The sequence below is a fragment of the Channa argus genome, chromosome 20 (genome assembly GCF_033026475.1).
Source record: "Channa argus isolate prfri chromosome 20, Channa argus male v1.0, whole genome shotgun sequence".
Classification (NCBI taxonomy): Eukaryota; Metazoa; Chordata; class Actinopteri; order Anabantiformes; family Channidae; genus Channa; species Channa argus.
In genome coordinates, this window is record NC_090216.1 from 15,052,930 (window position 1) to 15,075,453 (window position 22,524).

General features: G+C 39.9%; 2 protein-coding genes across 2 annotated transcripts; one reads left to right on the forward strand and one right to left on the reverse strand.

Moving 5' to 3' along the window:
• The first annotated feature begins 360 nt into the window (after positions 1-360).
• zdhhc16b (zinc finger DHHC-type palmitoyltransferase 16b) lies at positions 361-8,205 on the forward strand. Its single transcript, XM_067488333.1, has 10 exons — positions 361-515; positions 4,115-4,437; positions 4,510-4,704; positions 5,091-5,179; positions 5,278-5,306; positions 5,425-5,558; positions 6,013-6,098; positions 6,188-6,311; positions 6,394-6,464; positions 6,954-8,205. Exons 2-10 carry the CDS (start codon positions 4,168-4,170, stop codon positions 7,054-7,056), a joined length of 1,101 nt encoding a protein of 366 aa, XP_067344434.1. The 5' UTR covers positions 361-515; positions 4,115-4,167; the 3' UTR covers positions 7,057-8,205.
• mms19 (MMS19 homolog, cytosolic iron-sulfur assembly component) lies at positions 8,179-22,332 on the reverse strand. Its single transcript, XM_067488331.1, has 31 exons — positions 22,178-22,332; positions 21,597-21,645; positions 21,242-21,342; positions 21,018-21,103; positions 20,778-20,852; positions 20,413-20,482; positions 18,245-18,373; positions 18,040-18,101; positions 17,006-17,092; positions 16,828-16,902; positions 16,600-16,677; positions 15,978-16,116; positions 15,101-15,255; positions 14,864-14,942; positions 14,543-14,668; positions 14,361-14,442; positions 14,110-14,207; positions 13,631-13,795; positions 13,195-13,350; positions 12,981-13,080; positions 12,455-12,557; positions 12,058-12,135; positions 11,833-11,959; positions 11,643-11,749; positions 11,406-11,462; positions 11,072-11,258; positions 10,868-10,950; positions 10,599-10,763; positions 10,274-10,333; positions 9,551-9,651; positions 8,179-9,438 (listed from the first exon to the last, which is right to left on the reverse strand). Exons 1-31 carry the CDS (start codon positions 22,296-22,298, stop codon positions 9,408-9,410), a joined length of 3,132 nt encoding a protein of 1,043 aa, XP_067344432.1. The 5' UTR covers positions 22,299-22,332; the 3' UTR covers positions 8,179-9,407.
• Positions 22,333-22,524: the final 192 nt, after the last annotated feature.

Genomic DNA, 22,524 nt, shown 5'->3' on the forward strand with positions numbered 1-22,524 from the left:
GGTGACACAAAAGATATGTCGTAGAAAAAGAGGTCCCACTTAGACCTTATTTTCGGTAACTGAACAATAACAGATAAATGGTAAAGGACTGACCCATATTAGTAATAAGAAGCCCTAACATACGTTTTCTCCAAATATTACGCAGCCAAATCGCGGATTGTAAGAGGTGCTACATGAGATTTAAGGCCAAAGAGTAAGTGGACAGACGCATGATGTTGGGCTCAGTTTAAAAACTAGAAAACAAGCATAAGAATGAGTGGGATCAGAGCAGGGTTCGGGTTGAGGTAAAAGAGAACACTAACCAAGAAAAATGACATCACTTCCTCCAGAAACTATTAATGACCCTGTGCACTTGGTATAAGTTATCATCATAGAACGAATCGTGTTGCCAATAGAACATCTTCGTGAGCGGCGCTTCTCTGTGAAAGAGTCCGAAAAGACCTGAGCTAACACTTTATCCTGACCATGACCTGACCGCAGGGCTCCTGCCTCGTCCGCCCACTGCACCTGACCAGGTAACACACCTCGGCGTCAACTTTGTCTCAGGTCGCTCGGTCGGCCGTGTTTACTGAACTTTTAGTTGGTGCATGTGGAAGGTGACTGGAGGCTAGCAGGTAGCTAGCCGACATTAAAGATATTGTAGCCTCTTTTTCCGGAGGATGTCTTGATGAAACCTTACTGGTTGACTCACATTGATTTAATTCAGTCAGTCGGTGTGTGAAATATCAGGTTCAGTTTTTTTACACTGTTTTACCTCAGTTGTCTGTGAGTGCGGTCATAAATTACATAAAGCCGTCCTGTCTTCACAGCCTTGGTTTCTGACATGAAGAGTCGACAACACTATTACCCTGTTTGAGTCCCGGCTTAGCTGCTGTCGACAGGATGAGAATAGAAACAGTGTCACTGCTGGTGTTTCCAAATTGTAAGGTGTAATATGGGCTGTTAAACACGAACTCCTCATAATATCACGACTCAATAAAAGCATTTCACTCAAGCAGAGCTGCAGGGTCAAATAGCTACAAGATGTAACTATAACGTGGCTGTTAAGCAGGGAAAAGACATTATTTCAGAGCACAGTGTCAGAGTTTGATCTTCAGTTGATTGTGAAATAAAGCAAAGAAGAAAGAAATGAGAAGATTACCCTATTACAATAACTGAAATAGATCAAAAGAGACTAGAGACAGGCCTGGTGCTAATGCTTATTATCTGTCCATATATTTTAATTAATTGTCAAATATATTATGCCAAACAAATGTTCTTTTACTCCAGGCAAGTGGGACAGCTCAAAATCAGAAGTGTTGCTCATGAACTAAAACACTTAACTCAAATATTTTACAAAAATTTATTACTTATTGACTGTATTTAGACATTTTAATAAATGTCTAAATACATTTAAACATTTATACCTGCAGTTCACTGCAGGTGGAGAAATTACATTGAAATGTCTAAAAGTAAAAATCATGGGGCTGAGTATTGGGGAAAAAATATGCCGGTATGATTCATGTCATGATAGAGGGGTTAGAATTGGATATATTGTATACTTAAAACTGTGCGATATATTGACACTTTTTAAATGGTTAATTTTGGGAAAGCTGTCATGAAGACAACACTACCATGCAAAAAGATCTGAATAAATTTTAAAAGTTAAAATTGTGTGCAGTCAGAGCAACAGAAAATCTGAACATCTGTCTAGTTATCAGGCGTTTAAGCACAACACAAAATGTAAACTATAACTGTAAACTATATTGCCATACTCAAGTGTATAAAAACATTTTTCTACACCCCTAAAAATTAGCAGACAGAGATATGCACAGTGATCTTTTCCTCTTACTTTCAACAAACAGCAGATTTTAGCCAAGCAGGTTGCCATAGAGACTGTGGTGCCCTGCTATGTGCCACTCTCATGTTTTCTGTCACCAAGGTACGCAAGAGATTAATATAATGGTTTTTAACACCCGCATGCCTGCAAAAAGCAAAGGTGTTACTGTGTATGTGTCTTTACAGGGTCATAAATTTTTTTTTTTTGTCTCTAATAAAATGGATATAAGCTATTACATCGAGCTCCAAGTGTATTGGGGGGCCTGGTGCCTCAGTGGCAGAGCATTGGGTTGGGATGTAGAAGGCGACGGGTTTGAAGGTGTGGCCCCACCCAGTCACCAAGGGCCACCTTGGTGCCGGACCAAAGCTTGGATAAAAATGGGAGGGTTGCGGCAGGAAGGGCAGAACACGTTCCACTGTGACGGCCCCTCAAGAGACAAGCCGAGAGCTGTTATTCTTTTGACATGTAGCTCCAAGTGTAAGATTTTTAACTTTTATTTAGTTTTATATTATTAAAATACAAATGAAAAGTGAAATGTGAATGGAAATCAATGCCTGCCAGAAAACAAAAAACGCCAAATTTCTGGAATGAGAAAAAGAAAATAATATCATTTATTTGTACTGTATTGTGGTATTCGGGCTGTTTAGTTCAGTTAAATGTGGTTGGTTTCACCCTGTGTATGATTCAGGAGTAATGAACTGGACTTGAATGCAGACCAAGACCTTCAAAGGACAACACAACACATTTGTGGTGTGAACATGATCTCATCTCAATCTGACAAGATTGTGAGCAGTACTCATCATTTTTGCGAAGACAGGACTTCCTACCTTCTAATTCAGTTGCCATTTTTCAAATATTCTGAACAAAAGAATCAATCAATTAAATATGTAATCTGGTGTTTAATAAGTAACAAAAATAGTAAGTAGATACAGCCCCAGTCTAAAAGTAGAACTTTATAGTAATTTTATTTAATTTTGCCACAGCGGATCATTGTCCGCATGTTGATTTGGCACAGCCGGATGCCCTTCCTGACGCAACCCTCCCCAATTTCTACCGGGCTTGGACCGACACTGCACAACTGGGGAGGGGAATGGGCTGTTAGGGGTTCAGTGTCTTGCCCAGAGACACTTTGACATATAGCCGGGACCAGGGTTCAAACCACGGACCCTGTGGTCCGTGGACGACTGCCTTTATAGTAATCTTATAGTAATTTTTAAAAATAACCAACAAAAAAAAGCTAATTATTTTGTGGTGTTAGCTTAATGTTATAAGTTATAATTAGGCCAATATTATGACATATGACAAATTTTGAGGCAACTAAGTGAACTATAGGAAATTAGTGATAGTATTTATCACCATTTTTATAGGCAAAACAAAATGGTTAATTGAGAAAATGATCATTAGTTGAAGTCCTAACTAGAAATATTTTTGTTTTTGTTATCAGCTTTCATACATTTCTGTACAGCAAATAAACTAATGTTTCAGAATGAAACTGGTCATTGTTTATTTATGCTGCCCATGAAACCATTTCAATATAGATAGAACTGAAAACCTATCAGTATCATCATGTTTAACTTTGACAGATGGGACATGGCCTCCTTGTGTTGTGTGTTCTCTCGTTGTCAGACATTCACACATGTCCATACAAAGTGAGCCAGCTGAACAATAAATTACTGTTATATTACAGAGCTGAGTTAGCAGTGGTCTCCATTAGAAGTCAGAGATTAAAAGGGTCTCAGAAGGTTGCCCAGCCTTACTGTCCCTGAGTAGCAGTTCTCATTATTAATGCCATCTTATTTTGGAGAACCTGAACAAGTCTTATCTGTGTAACCTATACTCACTTTCATGAAATGATGCCCTGGATCAGGTAGCCACTTTATTTCCTTCTTACGACATTCATCCTTTTACATTTCCCTCTTATAGGGTTACCACTCTGCCTCTCCCCGGCTAGTTTCTAAGCGTGTTTTTGGCGTGGAGATCTGGATTCGCTTTGAATTATTAACAGGAGAAGTTTACTGTGGGCTCTTTACCTGATAGCTCCAGTCTTGTACTGATTTGATGGATATGTGTTGCACAAAGGATGCTGTCATTGAACTTGAATGACTTTAGGAAAGTTGCGGATTTCAAGTTACCATCTCTCGCACAAATGCAGTAGGAGCTCTCACACCTCAAGAACTGTGGAGACGACAATGGAAACCTCAGTGGTCATCAGTCTACATTATGAAGAATTGTTGTTTTACGCAGCCTGTGTTTGTCACTGTTGGTGTGTGTGTCTGTGCGTTTGTGTATGTGTAGAAGGCGGAGTGTGTAGGAGAGGAGGAGGAGGAGGCGGTGGTGGCAGTGGTGGCATGCGTATGGGCAGCAGCTGGAGGTGGCAGGTCTCCCGGGCCATGCGACTGGCGTTGCGCTGGTGCAGGCTGTGCCGCCTGCAGAGAGGAGGGCGAGGCAGCGGAAGCAAACCGTGGATCAGTGGAAAGATTTTGGACCTGTGGATCTACAGTAAACTGCTGCTCAAGTCACTGTATTACAACAGCCTGAACAACTTTGACACCGTGCTTGACTGTGCGTTTGAACCGGTCTATTGGATTGTAGACAATGTGACCCGCTGGTTTGGAGTGGTAAGTTCTCTTCTCTTTTCTCCTCTTCTCTTCTCACTACTTTCCTCACCCTCTCATTACTTTCTCTCTCAGGTGTTTGTCTGCCTCGTCGTCCTTCTGACAACTTCAGTTGTGGTCATCGTCTACCTGTTCGTCCTACCCACCATCTTCAGCACCTACCCTGTGCACTGGATCGTCTGGCATCTCTGCTGCGGACACTGGCTTCTCATCATGTTGGTCTTCCATTACTATAAGGCCACCACCACCTCCCCAGGTCACCCACCCAAGGTATCGAGCACTAGGTGACATTGTGGAGTGAAGGTGTTCACCATCCGTTTCAGCTTAGCTGAAGTAGTCAGACATTAGTTGTGTTTGTCTTCTTTGGCACATCAGCTTACAGCAAGCTGAATTATGTTTTTCACCAGTTCTGTTACAGCTAAGTTTTGGAATCAAATGAGTTTGTGTTTACAGGTTTAAACGGCAATAAGTAAAGTTATTCAAATTACAGCATTTTTTCCTTTGAAATGTATAAATCTAAAGAAACAATTTTTCAGTGTGTATTTTATTTTTATTTGAAGGCAGAAGAACAGGGGCTTAAATCGATTTTCTGTTGTTTTGTTGTCCACTAAGACTAATATATCATATTAATGTTTTTTTTTTTTTAATTATTTCAGGAAAAAATTAATGTCCCTTCAGTGTCGATGTGTAAGAAATGTATAACTCCTAAACCACCCAGGACACACCACTGTAGCATCTGCAACACGTAAGAGAATTTGCCAACTCTGCTTAGGAGTCTGTTATCTTTTAATGTTTGTTTTTTTTAATCTTTAAAAATTAAAAAAAATGTTTGTTATATTACAGGTGTGTTTTAAACATGGACCACCACTGTCGTATCCTTTTAAAAGCTAAAAAAAAAAAAAAATGCATATAAATTAATTTGGCTTTAATTTAACATTCTGCAGTCTGTAAGTTCCCACATTGTGCATATTGATCTGAATACATGTCCAGCCTGGTTAAATAACTGTGTGGGCCATTTCAACCATCGCTACTTCTTCTCCTTCTGCCTGTACATGACTCTGGGCTGTATCTACTGCAGCATCAGCAGCAAGGATTTGTTTCTGGAGGCCTATAGTGCCATAGAGGTGAGGCTGGCTTACTTTTTACTTTGATCACCAGCATCTCTGGATGTTGATAAGCGATGTTTGATATAATTTAGTTGTCATGAGACATGTCTAAAGAGATGATGTGATGATTTGTTTTTTAGTGGCAGCCAGATGGTAGTAAGAAGACAGAATTCAGGCTCAGATGACAATAAAAAGCGAAACAGGAGACCTGAAATGGATATTGCCTTTCTGCTCTCATATTCACCTCTGATTCTCGATGATCTTATCGCAAAAGATATTTGTTTCCCAGATGGTAAACTAACAAGTCTAGGCTTCTAATACCCTCAAGCATGTTAGACTTGTTAACTCAACAATAAGATGTGTTATCCTGAGTCAAAATGACCTCAGAAAGCAGAGAGATAAAACACCAGCTCTGGCTTTGACATAACTCCACATTTGGCAAGTGTCACAGTTTTTTTCCTGTCCTCGTCAGAGTTACTCTCAGAATCCCCCTCCGGAATACACTTTCAGAGAGACCTCTGCTCACAAGAGTGTCATCTTCCTCTGGGTGCTGACCAGGTGAGCAACATTTTGCCTCTACTGTCCCCTTGTTTGTTTCACAGTCATACTGACAGGTCAGGTTTTTTTTTAACGTGTTGCCCCTGCAGCTCAGTGGCAGTAGTTCTGGGAGGACTCACCCTGTGGCATAGCATGCTCATCAGCAGAGGAGAGACCAGCGTGGAGCGCCACATCAACCGCAAAGAGACCAGAAGACTGAGAGAGAAGGGCAAGGTACGTGAACTCCATTTTACAAAACCATGTCTTCATATGAATTGTTCTTTTTAAGTCATGTTTTTTCTCTGCTCTTATTTAGGTGTTCAGAAATCCACATCATCATGGTAAAATGAACAACTGGAAGTTACTGCTTGGTGTGGAGAAAAAGAGGTGAGGTCTGCTACGCGTTGTCCTTAATGGGGCTAGTAAAAAAAAACGTGTTGTCAATCTGAAACCTACGTACACTTCACTGTGGCTGCTCTTTTTGCTTCAATGTTTAAAAATGTCTGGTTTAGGTCATGTATTTTATCCATGATTGATTTGCAGTGACTGCTTTACAGTACAACCAACGTGTGTTGAACCCTTTCATACTTTATATAAGTAATACTTTCATACATACAGGGAGGTGGCTGCTATAAAAACAATTTTTTTTTTTTAGCCTTCATGTACATGAAGGCCGTCTTAACCTAGGCAGGAATGGCAAGGCCTCAAAACTACCAATAAAACTAGATTAAAAAGTAATTTTAAATAATGAGATTTGGTTTTCATAAAAATGCTCTAAGTTTAAAAGGTTAAACAACTTTCTTACTCTAAAAGTGACAAGTAAAGTTCAATGTTGTTCCCATTTACACTTCTGATTTTTGTTCTTTTATTCCTTAGTCACTGGTTCACACGGGTCCTCTTACCCTCCAGTCATCTCCCTGGTGGAAACGGCATCACATGGGACCTGACCCTCACCAGAAGAGATCCTATGGCCATCTGACCATCAGAGTTTTGACTCTTTTTAGGAAACCGCTCCCAACCTTTCGACCTGCATTTACACAACGAACAGTGTGTTGCAGTGCTGTTGTGTTTAGCTAGATAGTATAAGAAGCTCCCATTCCAACTATTGTGGCCTCATGTTCCCATTACTTGATGAGGGGGAAAGCTCCATAGTGTGAACATCATCTTTTCCCGTTGCTAGAAAACCTCTTAGGTCTTATGGTGACCTCGCCACCAGTCGACTTCGACTTTTGACCATTCTGATTTATAAAAGCTGCTGCTGGCCAGCATTGTCATCAAGCCCAGACCTGTTTTTACTACTTTCTCCCATCCACTTGCAAGTGCACAACACAGAATGTTTGTGCATCTCTTGCACGATCATTCCAGCCTCCTTGGATAATTATCTAGGTTTGAGGACAAGGCAGTATGAGGACTTAAGGGCTCATTGAATAGTGAGAACAACCTTAGTTACCTGATACTAAAGGCACTGTGTTGTATTTTCAGTGTGACTTCACACTGAATGAAAGATTGATGGTTTTCTCAGTAATGATAAAATCCAAAACATATCATCTTTTAAAACTGACACTGTATTGATCCAAGATAAATGTTTGATCTAATCTTGGACCTTTTGATTGAATGTTAATATTTAAACTACTTCTGGGTTTTGGACAAATCCAAGTGTTAATGTGTGGGGAGGCTGGTCATAAGATGAAAACACTCACTTTTTAATCGGATGAATGTCAAAAGATTATTTGATCATTTTCAATATATTGCTTACTTGTTTACACCTAAAATATTTTTGTAGTCATATTTAGATCCACTTGTCTTAAATTCTCGAATTGAATCTTATGGTTACGATCCAGTTTAGGCAAAAAGGGGAAACCTACACAGCACATATATTATAATATTCAACATTTCTGTCTTAGGTGCTGATAAAGAAATTGTTGCGTGCCTTGTTTTGCTATTCAGCCTTTACAATGAGGCTCGCTAAACAAGGCATTGTGAATTTTTTTTATTCCCAACTGATTTTTACCCATATTCATAATGAAGAATGAGTTGGATCTGTAGTTGCCATGGAAACATTACATACAGCTGTGAGATCAACCGTAAGCATTGGGAGCTGTGCTCCAGCTTAGCTTTTTTTTTTCTTTTTTTAAAATAAAACCACCCTTTGATATTTCTTGCTTCTATAGAGTTTCCATTGCCATGTGATAAAATAAAATTTGAAACTGTTTATTATTACAAAAAGTACTTTTAATGACAACTTAAGTTACACATTTTAAATATTGTCTATTTCCTTGGCATCAGTTAATGTGAGGTCCAGAGACATCACTGAAATTACTCAACTTACTGTGACATCAGTACTTTTTTAGACATTGACAGAACACAAGGTAGATTCTTGACACCACAACAATTCATTAATGAATATTAATCTCAACATAGGTAATTATGTAAATAATCTTAATCTAACTCATGTCATTGGAGGTGTGACAGATGTACAGTAATGTACATCTTTTTTTGTCTGAACCTTACACAGCTGTCTGGTGAAGGTGACAGAAATTAAACACACCAGCTGTTAAGACATTCCTGTTCAATTACATTCATCCAGGTGGGAAGATAAAAGGCTATCAGTGCCTGCTGGGTTCAGTGCTGTGTGCATTTGACTCAAAGTCCACATTATAGTAGTAGAGATTGGTGTTTCCACTACTCTAGATGGTCACAAAGTATAAGAAAATAGACAATGCAGTTGAGACCTCTCGCTCATTAATGTGCTATGTTTAAACAATACATTTAACAGGAGCGTTTTTGAATTCTAAATAGTCTGAAATTTATAGATCTAAACAACTAATTTTATTATTAGAAATTTAGCAAAATGTAAATGAATATAAAATCTGTTAATGTAATTAATCAAGCAGCAATATTTGATATATTATTAGGCCTAGTTAACATCAGATTTATAATTTAAATTAAACTGAGCCGTATTATTATTATTTTTTTTTAAGTAAAGCATGTTTAGCAGCAAGACACTGAACAACCAAGATACCTTCACATGATTTGGTGACATTTCCTCCAATATGCAGCGAGAAAGATGAAAATGTACATGAGGCCAATTTCACAATAACAAACTAGTAGTTTTCATTTGTTTAACTTAGACTATGCTCCGCGGTCGGTTATTCTCTTACTGGCGCATTCATTATGATTAGAGGCAGTTATGACAAAAAAACAAACAAACAAAAATCAGTAAAAAGGGAATGAAAATGCAGGATGGGTGAATTTGACCTGGGACAATGAGCGCAGTATTAATAGCCCAGCTCTGATCCTGGGTACCTGGTCATAGGAGGGTTGGGAAAATCACCTCCCACCAGGACTTCCCAGGAGGAACCTATGAGAAAAATAGGTCAGTTGCAGTGTAGAACCAACAAATAGTTACAGTGAGGCCTAAAGTAAAAGGTGATTTCACTTTTATTCAGTTAACAGTAAGATCTGATTCTTACCACTCTCCTCGGGCCTGAACAGCCTCACTCCTCACCAGCCTCTTCTTGTCATCCAGAGGCCGGGCCAAAGCTTTTAGAACTCTGGCCCGAAATGGTAAGATCTGAAATGATGATAAATGTGAAAAGATTTGCTTTAGTTTTAGATTACTGTGATTCCTGAAGCCAGGAATGTTACATGGCACAAGTTAAAGTACCACAGAGGAAGGACATTTTGCTGTAGTTTGAGATCAGCCAAGTTTTTGTCGATGTGGAGCAGAGATGGTAAAGCAGACAGAAGCAGGAAAGCAAGCAGATTTTTGTTACTTCAGTAGTATCTCGTTTTTTTTTTTTTTGTTTACAAGCTTCATATGTGATTTTTTCCCCCCCAGTGTTTATACAGCATTACAATTAATATGGTAACAATTTGTGTACATAGTTTACTGTGTTGCAGTGGGTGACGTACAACACAGTTATTATGCAGCATATTTATTATAACTACTGATACAAAAATCTTCACAATCTATACCCCTGGAGTTTATGTTTTTTGGTACAAAATAAGTAAATAAGCTGTTCTTCACTTCACACAAATTCCTAAATTGCTTTGCTGAAGATTCCACATTTATTAGATGAAAGTGGAAAGATGGTGGAAAATGTTTTACTTCAGCTTCATGAGAAACTCTTTGAAGAGGCATATAAAAGGAGGGATGTTTCTTCACAGAAAAAAACCTTCTATTCAGCTTTTACCTCATGTACAGGAAAGCGGGAAAGAGCATGGATGCAACGGAGTGAAGCAATCCTTACGTTCTGAAAGAGAAACAAAATAGTAACAACTCTGGCTAATTAGCCCCATGCTATATAAAAATGGATCCATCTGACTAAGTTACATTAATGTGCTGTAACTATGGCAACAGGAGTCATGAGCTGGTTAATGGTTCTTCCTGAATTGTTCTTTCTTTTGGTAGGTTTTTTCAGAGTGCATGTAAGTGTTCAGGCATTAACATTTATGTAGCCTTTCTTTGTGCTGCTTAAAATCCTACCAACCATAACTCAGTTATGACGTTGCACCTACCATGACTGAACTACCAACAAGGGCCAGCAACCTGCTCACGAGAGCCTCGAGCTGCTGAATGAGAGCTGCTGGTGGGTCAATGAGGACGGGCTCCAGACAGGACAGAGTGGACAGTTGGACACCCTGATCAGGACATGACAAGGCTTCCAGCAGCAGTGACAGGAGCTAGACAAGGACAAATAAACTTTTTATTACTGTAGTGCAATTTCCAAAGGCCACTGCAAGCAGTAAGAAGTAATTTGCAGAAATCAGATTTCCTGTTTACTCACTGCTGGTAGTTCAGTGACTTGGACCTTCTTTGGCAGTTTATTGACTATGTTGGACAGAGCTTTCAGGTAGTTGGGCTTCTTCTCTGGATCAGAAACATAAAATGAATAAAACAAAAACTTGCAGGGACCAGTGTCTAATCACCCAAATCATAAAATAGTAAGTCGCTCGTTGTGGATATTTTATGTCTGTAAATCTCTGTGTACCTTGGGGAGCTGCGTTGAAGCCCTGAACCAACTTAGCTGAATTCTCTCTGAAGAAGCGCTGCCGGTACATGATGCGTATATCGGCGTGGCAACCGCGGTTTAGCACATCAACAGAATCGCACATCAGCAACGAGAAGCCGTCTGCTGCCATTACACCAAGATCAGCATCATCGAGCAGAGATAGGAGCTTCAAGGATACACAATACAAATAATTAAAAACAAAGGCTATTAAAACCATACATCAAAGAAAATAATGCAGACACAAAAAAACAACGTCCAAGACTGAAGTAAAGATTATTGTGTAGTTGAGGAAGTGAATCCTGCCAGCAGTCACCTTGTCAGTCAGTGCTGTGGATAGAGGGTGGTATCGCAGTAGCAGGGCTTTGGCAACCTGAAGACAAAAACAAAATTAATGCACCAAAATCATTTTAATAATTCTTCAACTACTGTAAAAGGTGAAGACTTTGTTGTTCTGTGTTTCATGACAGTGACATGCATTTGTCAAACTATTATATCAGTGTATAAACACAAAAATTAACAGTAGGTACATTCAAACCAGAGTGAATCTTACCCAGATCATAAGTGTGAATGCCTGAATGCGTATAGGAGAAGAGGCAGAATCCAACTCACTACACACTCTGTTCATCATCCTCTGAATTAGACTGTCAAGACAATCACCTGCCAGAGAAACCAAACCGTCACTACAGTTTTTATTTGACAAGCTTAAAGCTCTTATGACGCCTGACAGGACACACACTGACCCAGTGGTCTTTTGTTAACTAGACTGGCAAAGCACTTTGCAGCAGACATGTAGGACAGTGGGTGGTTGCAGGAGCAGCTCATCTCTTCCAGCTGTGACAGCAGCCGGTCTATCTGAGGCACCTCCACCTAGACGAAAAACAGAATGATGTCAGTTTACAGCTAGTAAGATGATTTTCTTCAGACTTTCAATAAAAGCAGAATGAGGTGTTACAGATGAGACTCACACTTCGAGGTAATGAAGACACGCAGCCCATGAGGAGACAAACCATCTGAGACTGGGTCCATGAGTCGCCCTGCTGCTTCTGGGAAAACATTACACGCCAACATAAACACACTTTTATGGTAACAGTGACATAAAAAGTGGCACAAAACCTTAGATGATCAACCATAAATCAGGGCTGAGGAAAAACAAATGATACAAAGATGCTGCCTTTAAGGACACAGATGATTTTTTTCGCCCTAATATCAATTAAAAAAAAAAAATACTAACGAGACAAGATTTGAAGAAAAGCCTCAGAAAATCCACTAAGACAGACTCTTATTTTCTTAACTTTATTATGTAAAGTGCCTTGAGATGGCTTTGTTGTGATTTGGCGCTATATAAATAAAGTTGAATTGAACCTTAAGCAGCTGGATATTTGAAGGGAAGGAGTTGTCAGGCAAAAAGGAGACATCACCATCCAGGAAGAGAGACACAGCCCTTGATGCCGTCTGTCCTGCCAACCTGAGGACGTGATACATAGCAACAGGGAAACCACACAAACCTCATGAGAGACGCTTGTAAAACAAATCAAAGAGACTGACACAGAAAGAAAAAGTGAGGAACAGACAGGAAAGGGGTTTTACACCTGTATGTCTGGGTAAGATAACAGTTGTACCTTGAATCCTGTTCTGCATTTTTCTGCAACGCATTAGAAAACTTACCATTTTTAACTGCAATAAGGTTCTAGACACACTACGTAACAGATTTATCATAATCTAAATGACTCTTTACTGACAGTGTTTTATTGGATGTCTCTGTACTGAAGACTTCCTAACATTTACCTCTAACATTTTGTTCTATTTGGACTTTCACCCTGTAAATTTCCTTGTTATATTAACAGAGAGAGAGCAAACGAATAAAGAACAGCAGAGAGATTGTACTGACATTGGCTGTAACCTAGAGCAGGATGTACTGATGACGGGGACCATAGCAGACAGGACCACCTCTTCTACTATAGGACTAAGACAGCCCGATGACCCCTGATCTGTTTATGTAAAAAAACAAAAAACAAAACAGACAGAAATGAATCACCATTAAACCTAAACTAGGGCCTATGTTTTGGGATAGAGTGAAACCTGTTTAGGAACTGTCTCTTTACCCTGCAGTGCTGCTTGGAGAGCCAGCGACAGCAGACGTGGTATGATGATGTCATGAAAACACTGCCCTGTCTCCTCGGTGTCCCGAACCTGCTCTGCTATCCTCTGGAGGCTGCGACAAGCCAACACCATCTCCTCCACTGAGAACCTAACAGTACCTGAAAACAAGAAACAACTGCATCTTATGTAGAGTTGTGTCTTATATATTTAGTTTGGGGTCACCTTCATTTTGTGATCAAAGATTTATGTTAGGGAAAAAAGTTTATTAAATGAATAATCCGAGCTCTTTTACCAGATACTCAATATTTTCCCTATTTAGCTAAATGGAAAAGAATAAAAACAGCATAGACACAGCAAAAATCCATCATGTATTTTGAGTTATCAAGTTCCATGCATATTCCTATAAACTAAAAACTGTTAACATCCAAGTCCAATTACCTGTATGTGCTGAACTCAGCACCTCCAGGAGGACTGGCGTGCTCTCCTGCACAACGCTGGGCTGCATTGAAATAGCAGCCAGAGCAGACAAACACCGCTGACGCACTGCATGATGGGAATGTAGCTCAGATGTTCTTCTGTTTTCGTCCCCTTCCTCTATGGGCTCTGAAAGGACGTGACAGGTTGGTCAAGTATTTCTCTGCAAATTCAAGTATATTTGGAGTAATTCTGATCACAATACTGGTGCCACCATGGCCTCTAATCCCTAACTGAGAGGGCTAATGCTTATGCAATCAATTATTTTGTCTTTAGTATTTCTCACCGATTTTAAGAGGGTTTTTAATTCAATGGTGAAGTAATTTTCGGAGAGCTAAATACTTTTTGTACACATTGTAGCCTTAACCTTACAGTGCTCCTATTTTATGAATTTCAAATTGTATGCGCAGATGTCATATTCTTAGTAAATGAATTTTAGTTACCAGAAAACAATTCTCTCTTTAGTCTTGGGATCAGTTTAGTAATAAAAGCTGCTGGATGCAGCTCCGCTAAGGCTCCAGCACACTCCACCACAGCACAGCTGGAGGCAGAAAACAAGGAAAGAGACAATTTATTTTTAGTTCACATAAACATCTTGATTCTAGTTTGGTCAAAATGGTGAGTGAAGCAGAACACCGGAATAAATTGGATGACACAGGAGAAGACGACTGGGTAATGTTCATGATAACCTGACCTGACTCTGTCATCCTCCTCTGTCAGCAGCAGTCTTATCAGGTGATCTACAGCCAGCTCAATATCAGCATCCAGAAGCAAACCTGAGACACAGTGCATTTGTAATATTTGAAAGAGTTCTGCACATCTGACTAAAACAGATGGTGCTGTTACCTATAGATGTAAGAGTATATCATGTCTCACCTGTTTGTTGTGCTAGTGATGTGAGCACAGAAGTGGCTGTGATCTGAAGACTAGAATTAGTCTCAGACAGAGCTGAGAACACCATGCTGCACAGAGACTGACGAAAGGCTAAAAACACACTCTCCTCTAATGCAGAGAGATGAAACAAAAAGTAACACCGATGAGTTCAAATCTGGAGACTGTTTTTAACCTTAAGGAAAGCAAATCCCCTCTGTTTCCCAAACCAGTACAGTCTAAATTCACAATAACACAAAGTTATAGTTGAGCTTTAAGAAGAGAAGGTCAATCATAATCAGCCTGGTGTGTAATTGATGCACTCACCATTCTCTGATGACTGGCTGTTTTTTACTGACTGGATGAATCGCTGCACCACCTCCAGTAAAGTCCGTCTGTGGGAACACTGCTCAGGGACAGAAAGTCATGTTACTGTATCACTGAAAATACGAATGTTGGTGTCAGTAACGGCACAGAATTCACAACTCTTTCAGACACCAAACAGCTGGAAAACTTGCTCATAGAAAACTAAACACGCATCTGGATACCGGATTCCTCACACACCTGTGTTCTGTTGTCGTACTGCTCGATTAGAGAAGGCATGACAGCGGATGTAATGATGTGGCTCGCCCTGCTGGAGGCGCTGCAGGCAGCTTGGAGCAGCTTAGCGCTGGGCCACACAAGCTTCAGGTCAGGCTCACACAGGTGATGCTTGCAATCTGGAACAACACAGTGGATACAGCATGTCTTACATCCTATGAGTGAGTTTCATTAAAGATATTTTACATTCGGCGGTTTTATATCCTGGTTGAGTCGTGGTTGTTGGACTAAAGTAGCTTTGAATCACTGGAGCTATGGGGAAGGGTTTCTTGCCATTAAAAATAACTAACACTATATTCATTAGGGTTTTCAATGTGAAGGTGCAAATTTTTTTAGATACCAATAAGTATAGTGTGCCAAAGCTTTGGTTACTAGTTAGTTTGTGCTCTTTTTTGCCTTTATAAATAAAACAACATCTTTGAAACCCCAGGATTTCCCCCTCCTCTAAGTGGAAAACCTAAATGTAAATGTCTAAAAACCGATGGCGTTTCCAACCTGTTTCATTTGAGACTGAGCATATTTAATGTGACACAAGAAACCACAGCTGGTTCGATGAACTTCAGCCACTGTGGTGCAACTTCCTGTGCTTCTACTTTAGCAGCGCCTCACTGGAGCCAACCCTCACCACTGGCTGTGTGAGTGTTCTGATCAAAGTTAAAAAATCTTTGTATTTGTTACATCACACAACTCATGTCTCACCTCTGTATTTACTTCAGATGTATCTCTATCATAGTAATTTTAATGTAAACATTTCTGGACGTTATTTCCCCTCTAGGATCATGTTGCCACATTTTATGTTTTGTTCATTTGCTTTAAAATTAGGTGTTGGCATTTATTTCACCTTTGAGAACAATTTCCAGGAAGGTGCTGAGAGAGTCTTCAGAGTCAGAGTTGAGGACTGAGCGAGACAGACAGGAAGTGAGTGCGGAAAGAGCAGCAAGGCCCGCAGACTCAATTTTCTCACTGGATGTCTGAAACACCTGCAATGAAACAATGGAGGGAGTTTCACTTGCATATGAGAAACTCATTTACACTCAAATCATGAGAAACTGCATTTGTTCCCTTTTTCCCAGAAATCTTTGTATTTGCGTTATTTCCTGTAGCTCTGATAAATCATGCCTAACTTCTTTGTTAGAAGACTTTACATATCCTGGTGTCTTGCTTCCATAATTTGTTACAAGCTGTGCTCTACTCCTATTATTAAGTCCTCTCAGTAACTGTAGTATCTGAATATTGGCTGATGTAAAAACACGGTTTAGTGAAATCTTTAACGTTTACAGAAACTACTAAACCAATAAAAGAAACTACTACAATAACAAAAGTCACAAAAACACTGACACATTTAAATGTGTCCTAACCAAGCTTAAGATGTCTTATACAAACACAAACAAATCATAATCACATGCTTTTTGTAGAAGAGTCACAGCAAGAACACTTTGTATTTAAAGAAATATCGATCAAACCTCTCTGCGCAGTGATGCCCACAACCCCTCGAGGAACTCGGCCAAGTCTTTATGTTCATATCGTGACACACAAGCAGTCTGAAAAACATGAAATCTTACGTGATAAGAAGCCACAGACGTTTCTTAAATGTTATACTCTCATCAAGATTTTCTAAAGCCTACACATACATGTCAGTCAAATGTTCATGTCAAAAGTTAAGCTTTATGGAAATGTGTCAAGAACCTCACCAGAGTCTGCAGCGAGTCCAGCTTCGCACTCTGAACATCTGAGTCCAGCTTCTCGATGATGAGAGGTAACAGAAACTGTGACAGAGAACACAATACTTTACACCTTGATACGCAAGTCTTCTCAGGTCATTTAATTTCCACTGCAACACCACTTGTTTGTAATTTGCCATTATCCCACCTCTGCAAACTTCGGTGTCCCAGTGAGAACAGCTCTCAGTGCCTCAATTAGTTCCTCTTTGGTGATGCCATGGGCGTCACTGGGAGGCTGGGGTGGTTATGGGAAGAACACAGGCTATTAAAGCCTAAATATGAATTCACATTTAAGTCATTTTTTTAAATTAACAATGCGAAAAATTGATTGTTTCCATTTTCTAAACTGATTATATGCTGGTTTTCTTGGTCTTCTATAATCTTATGATATTTTTGAATAGATCAACTTAGACTGGAACTATAATTTGTAAAGTACGTTTTTCTGACATTTGAGGGATATAAAAGGGTCAGTTCACAGATAAAAAAAATTGATAATTTTTGGTTTGATAATTTTGTCAGGTCCACAGAATGCAATTTAATCATTTATTTTTTTCTTTGTCTTATGACCCAAGCTTGCCACAGATGATTGTGTGGCCCCCACAGTGACTTGGCACAGAAGGATGCCCTTCTTCATGCAACCCCTACTATTGTCACCCCCCAAAAGAGGTTAGGACTAATTTTCAGGGACATCAAATACAGTAAGTGAGATAAGTATAGGAAAAGTTTTGGCACAACACCAGCACTAAAAAGGGGGGGGGGGGGTTCAGTGTTTGGGGGTTCAGTGTCTTGCTAGAGATACTTGGACTTATAGCCTGGGAAAGTCCGGCCACAAATTGCTGATCCTACGGTCGATAGGCAGACACTCCACTGAGCCTCTACCACCATCTCATGATAATATAACACCTACTTATTATTGTTTTGGTATAATCTGATAATACTGAAAACCCAACATCAAATCAGCATAAGTGTGTCAATGTGCTGGTTTGGGCCAGAGAGTCAACATGTGATCCTTGAGCTATGATTCTCTGTGACGTCGAGTTGGGAAATGTGCGTGAGCAGATGAGTAGACAGTCACTATTATTACTGTTTTCCAAAGAGATCATCTGTCTGTCGTTTTTCTGTCTGCTACACGCTGTTTTCAAGAGTTCAAACCTAAGAGCAGCTGAGTAAACAAGGACTTACTGGGGTGAAGTCGATGGGGAAATAGCAGGACGTCACTTCGAACAGCTCCTCTGTGAATTTACCTGAGACAGCAAACAGGAGAATGGGAAGAGAGAAAAGGAGGCACACACAGCCCAAAATGTGGTCTTGTGAATTGTGCACTGAACAGTAAAAGCGTTAAAAAAAGGGTCAGCGAGTGACCAAGACAAAGCGTATGTGTGCTCACCCAGATCATAACCTCGGTGAATGATGTTCTTTGCAATCTGGAAGGCCAACAGGAGGTTTCGAGGATCCCTCTCCCCATCCATTGATTGGACAAAACCAAAAACAAAGTCTGCCCCTAAACCCTTCAACTCTGTAAATTAATTAAAATGATTTAATCAGAAATACAGACTTGATATACTGTAGGTTACTACTATGTTCAAAGCTTTGCATCATCTTACTTTAAAATTGCAAAAAGAGTAAAAAAACAAAAATAAAACTATTTGGTCAACATAATATTTAATGCACATTCAGCTGGTACAAATGTTCCTTCATCACAAAAAAAGTGTATAAAGAGAAAGGTATAGTAAAAGTAATGAATATTTTATCATTATAAAAGTTTGCATCCCCTTTATGTAATGTTCTCTAATAATTTGTATGTCTTTCCTCTCCTTCCTCCAATCTCTTTGGCTACCCTCTAAGCAGTGGCATAATCGCTCCAAGTCTACCAGATTGCTTAGTTTCTATCATGTACAGCTTTCTTCAAATCTATCCCCAGGTTTGTCAATGATGTTTAGGTACCTGCTAATACATTCACCATATTTTTTCAAACCACTTGTGTCTTCACCTTCCACATCTTTTCTAACTCTTCTTTCAGCCATTGCTCTTTCTGGAGCTTCTAGCATTCCTTCTTCCTAATGTTGCTATTACTTAGGATTTCTACATCTACCACCACAGCCTTGTTCTTCTGTTTGTTCCCGACTACTATGTTGGCTTAGTTGGCCATTACCAGCTTGTCAGTCTATATCTGGAAGTTCCACAGGATCTTAGCTCTGTCATTCTCAACCACCTTTGGAGGTGTGTCCTATTTTGGCTTTGGGACTTCCAGCCTGTACTCAGCACAGATGATTTGATGATTTGGGTGAGTGGGTTCAGGCCTATGCAGAACACCAGCGGGCACAGACTATCTCTTTAGTATATGGCGCACTTGATGCTGACTTGTGCACAGGTCGGTGTGTCTGGTCTTGCAGTCTTAGGTGAATGCTTTATCTGGTGCTTTGCTCCTCTTGTGTTAATACCAATTCCTTTCTGGGCTTTGCTCATGCATTGATCTATGTGCCTGCTCATCTATGATGCCTGAAAGGAGCTTCCATGTTGTGCAGAGGTATGTTATTGGGTGGTAAATGAACGGGACTGTTCCCTTCTAGGAATCCTTTCGGATCTGGACTGTGCGGCCTTCAGTTAACAATTCAGGGTGGGTTACATCCACTAGGAGTGCGGAGTGAGGTTAGCTTCTTTAACCAGTAGGCATGGATCATGTCCCTGACATGATCATGTCAGGACCTGGTGCTGTCCAGCTTTTCATACTTGAAACACTCTCTTGGATGTCTGCCATTGTGATGGTTAATGGATTTTTTTCAGAAAGGTTTCTGTGGTCTGCTCTCTAGTCCACCAGCCACTGGGCATTGCCGTTATGGGAGGCCTCCTTCTCCCATATGCTTTTCCAGCATTCTTCAGTCTGCAGCCTTGGTGGGTCTGCTCTCATGTTATTACCCTGCCACTGGGAGTACACCTTGGATGGCTCAGTAGAGAACATCCTGTTTATTCTCCCAGTTTGAACTTCTCTGGTGTACCTCTTCAGCCCGTTACCCAGGGCTGTGAGCCCTAGCTTGGCAGTCTCCAAGGCCTCAGGTATGGACAGTTTGTTGTACTTCTTCCTAATTGCATCAGTTAGGGTTAAAGAACTTGATGCCAGCTGAGATATATTTATAACAGTAATTATCCAATGGAATGCTCCAACTTATTTGCGTGGTTAAATTCTCCGTGGATATATTTCTAAGCCCCCATGTTTTTGGGATAGTACCAGGAAGCTTCTAATGGAAATGCAAACTATCGGCAGGACCACATACACACTTCTGTGTCAGTCCTCTACTTGCATGCAGTATAATATGGCTTTGTGAAACATGCCAAATTATTCAACTGAAAGACAAAGCAGATGAAGTCATGACTACTCTGTCCTCACTCTGAGTTTAGAAGTGACCACAGTGCTTAATCAGCAAACTGCTGAGGCTTCTCACTCTCTGTTTTGGACCGCTAAGACATTCATCATTTTTTTTCCTTCCAGCAGAGCTCCTAAGTTATTGTTTGGAAGTGCAATAACAGACTAAAAAAGGCTCATTATCTGTATCTTACCAGCCTCTCTGGTCTCCATGAGGTTGATGAGCATGTTGTAGACGCACGATCTCTCCACAAGCATCAGAGACTGAGGGAAAACACACAGATAATATGAGCTCCACGTGGTTTATGTCCACATGGTTTAGGAATGTGTTCAGTGAGTCAAGTTTACCCATATAGCAAATTTAACAAAAGAGGGGTTTTGCAGAACACCAAGAAGACAAAAACCCAATCAAATACAAGCATTAATGGGTTTATATTTTTTAAATATAGAGACAGAGATGCAGTTTAAACACAAAACGCACCCAGGTTCCTTACACTAACAGATTTCATTCTTTTTAATACATAAAACATGCTTATTTTAACACTATGTTGAGACCCACCTGGACATGAACATCCTGAAACAAAGATTTCAGCATGGACACAGCTGAGCCAGGAGGTAACGTTTTACACTTTGTCTGGAAAAAGCACGAACACACACACAATATTAATTGGTGGTTGCTGATTTTACATCTAGAACTTCTTTAAATATTTATAAGAATTTTATTTGTGAATTTAGTACTTTTAATCTCATACAGCAACAAAATGTTGTCGATATAAATCCACCACACAAAGACACTCACCAAGGCTCTTAGCCCCTGTAAAACAGGCGATGTGACGACATAATGGTCCTTCAGACGGTTTTCATAGAAAGCGATGAGCACTTCCACTGGGAGGAACAGTTAGACATACTACTGAAATATCGACATTTCATTTATTGATAGGTAATTGAGTTTTGCATCCAAATAGCTAATTACTAAGAAGAGGAAGAAAATAATCATAATAAAATCACACAGATGATATGTACCTTCTTTTTCTGAAAGATTTCCATAGGACTCCAGCAAAACCTCAGACAGCATCTGGACTCCCCTTGCTCGAGTGTGAGGCTGTGAGCTAGTCAAACTAACTCTACAACGGAGAAGAAAAAGCAAAAATAAAATGAGAACGTTTGATGAGCACCTTTAATTTATCATAAGAGTTTCTTTGCATAAATGGAAGTCATTCATGTCAAGTCAACATTATAATGGTGAAAATTTAAATCTACATCTATATCAGAACCACTTCTATTATCTTACTTGTGTTATATACAAAGTCTGATAAACATTAGTGCTTTCACTTGCTTATGTTCTTGCTACCAGCTTACAAAAATGTTGACACCTTACCCCAATGCTTCCACCAGCTGAAGTACTGTAAATTGTCCATCTTTGACAGCTGAAAATAAACCGCACTTTAGTGAAGAATAGTAAATCGATGAGAAGATAACCAACTACAAACATAGAGTAAACTGTCCTGACAACAAAAAACAAAGTAATGTCTGCTACTTGGTCGTTAGCTATAGGTTCAATAGCAGCATGCAGCATGGGGTTCAAGTGTACAGAGTTCACTGACAGGATTATTTAGTATAGGTACACAAACACAGCAGGATGTGGTTAAACTACAAGGGTATAGCATTCAAATTCACAGTACTAAAATAATGACAATTGAAGAAACACTAGGGTTACAGTCATCGTGTGCTGCTGCTGCTGCTGCTGTGACAAAAAGATGAGACCGGTGCTAAAATGTTTATGCTTTCATGAGGTTGGAACACCACACAGGATGTTGTGGGGCTAAAGTTAGCTTGTTAACCTAAATGCTGTGTTGCGCATCCTTGGAGGGGCACTCGAGCAGCCTCAACAGCGTTTAATTCACAACGAACTGCAGGGGAAATGCATTAAGGAAAATATGTGGAATACTTTTCTTTTACCTGTTGCTGTGTCTTTGGCCTTGCTATCCTGTAGTCCCGAGACAAATTCCTCCACCAGAGACAACAGCAAGCCACTATCCGCAGCCATCGTGCCCATGTAAAAGCTACTGAAACCACGCATGCGCGAAAAGTTTGTGTTTCACCGCAAAAGTGAATTTTACAGAGACCTTTTAAAAAATATATCTTTAGGTAACAACGCGTTGTTAACTCTGTGTCATTAAATTACGCGAATGTTGCCTGACTTGCAAACGCTTTAAGAAAGATCAAATAACAACAGTATAGCTTTTTTTAGGTGCCTCCTTCAGGTGTTGTTCGGATTCTAAAATGTCAACCGGGACAACGAAGCT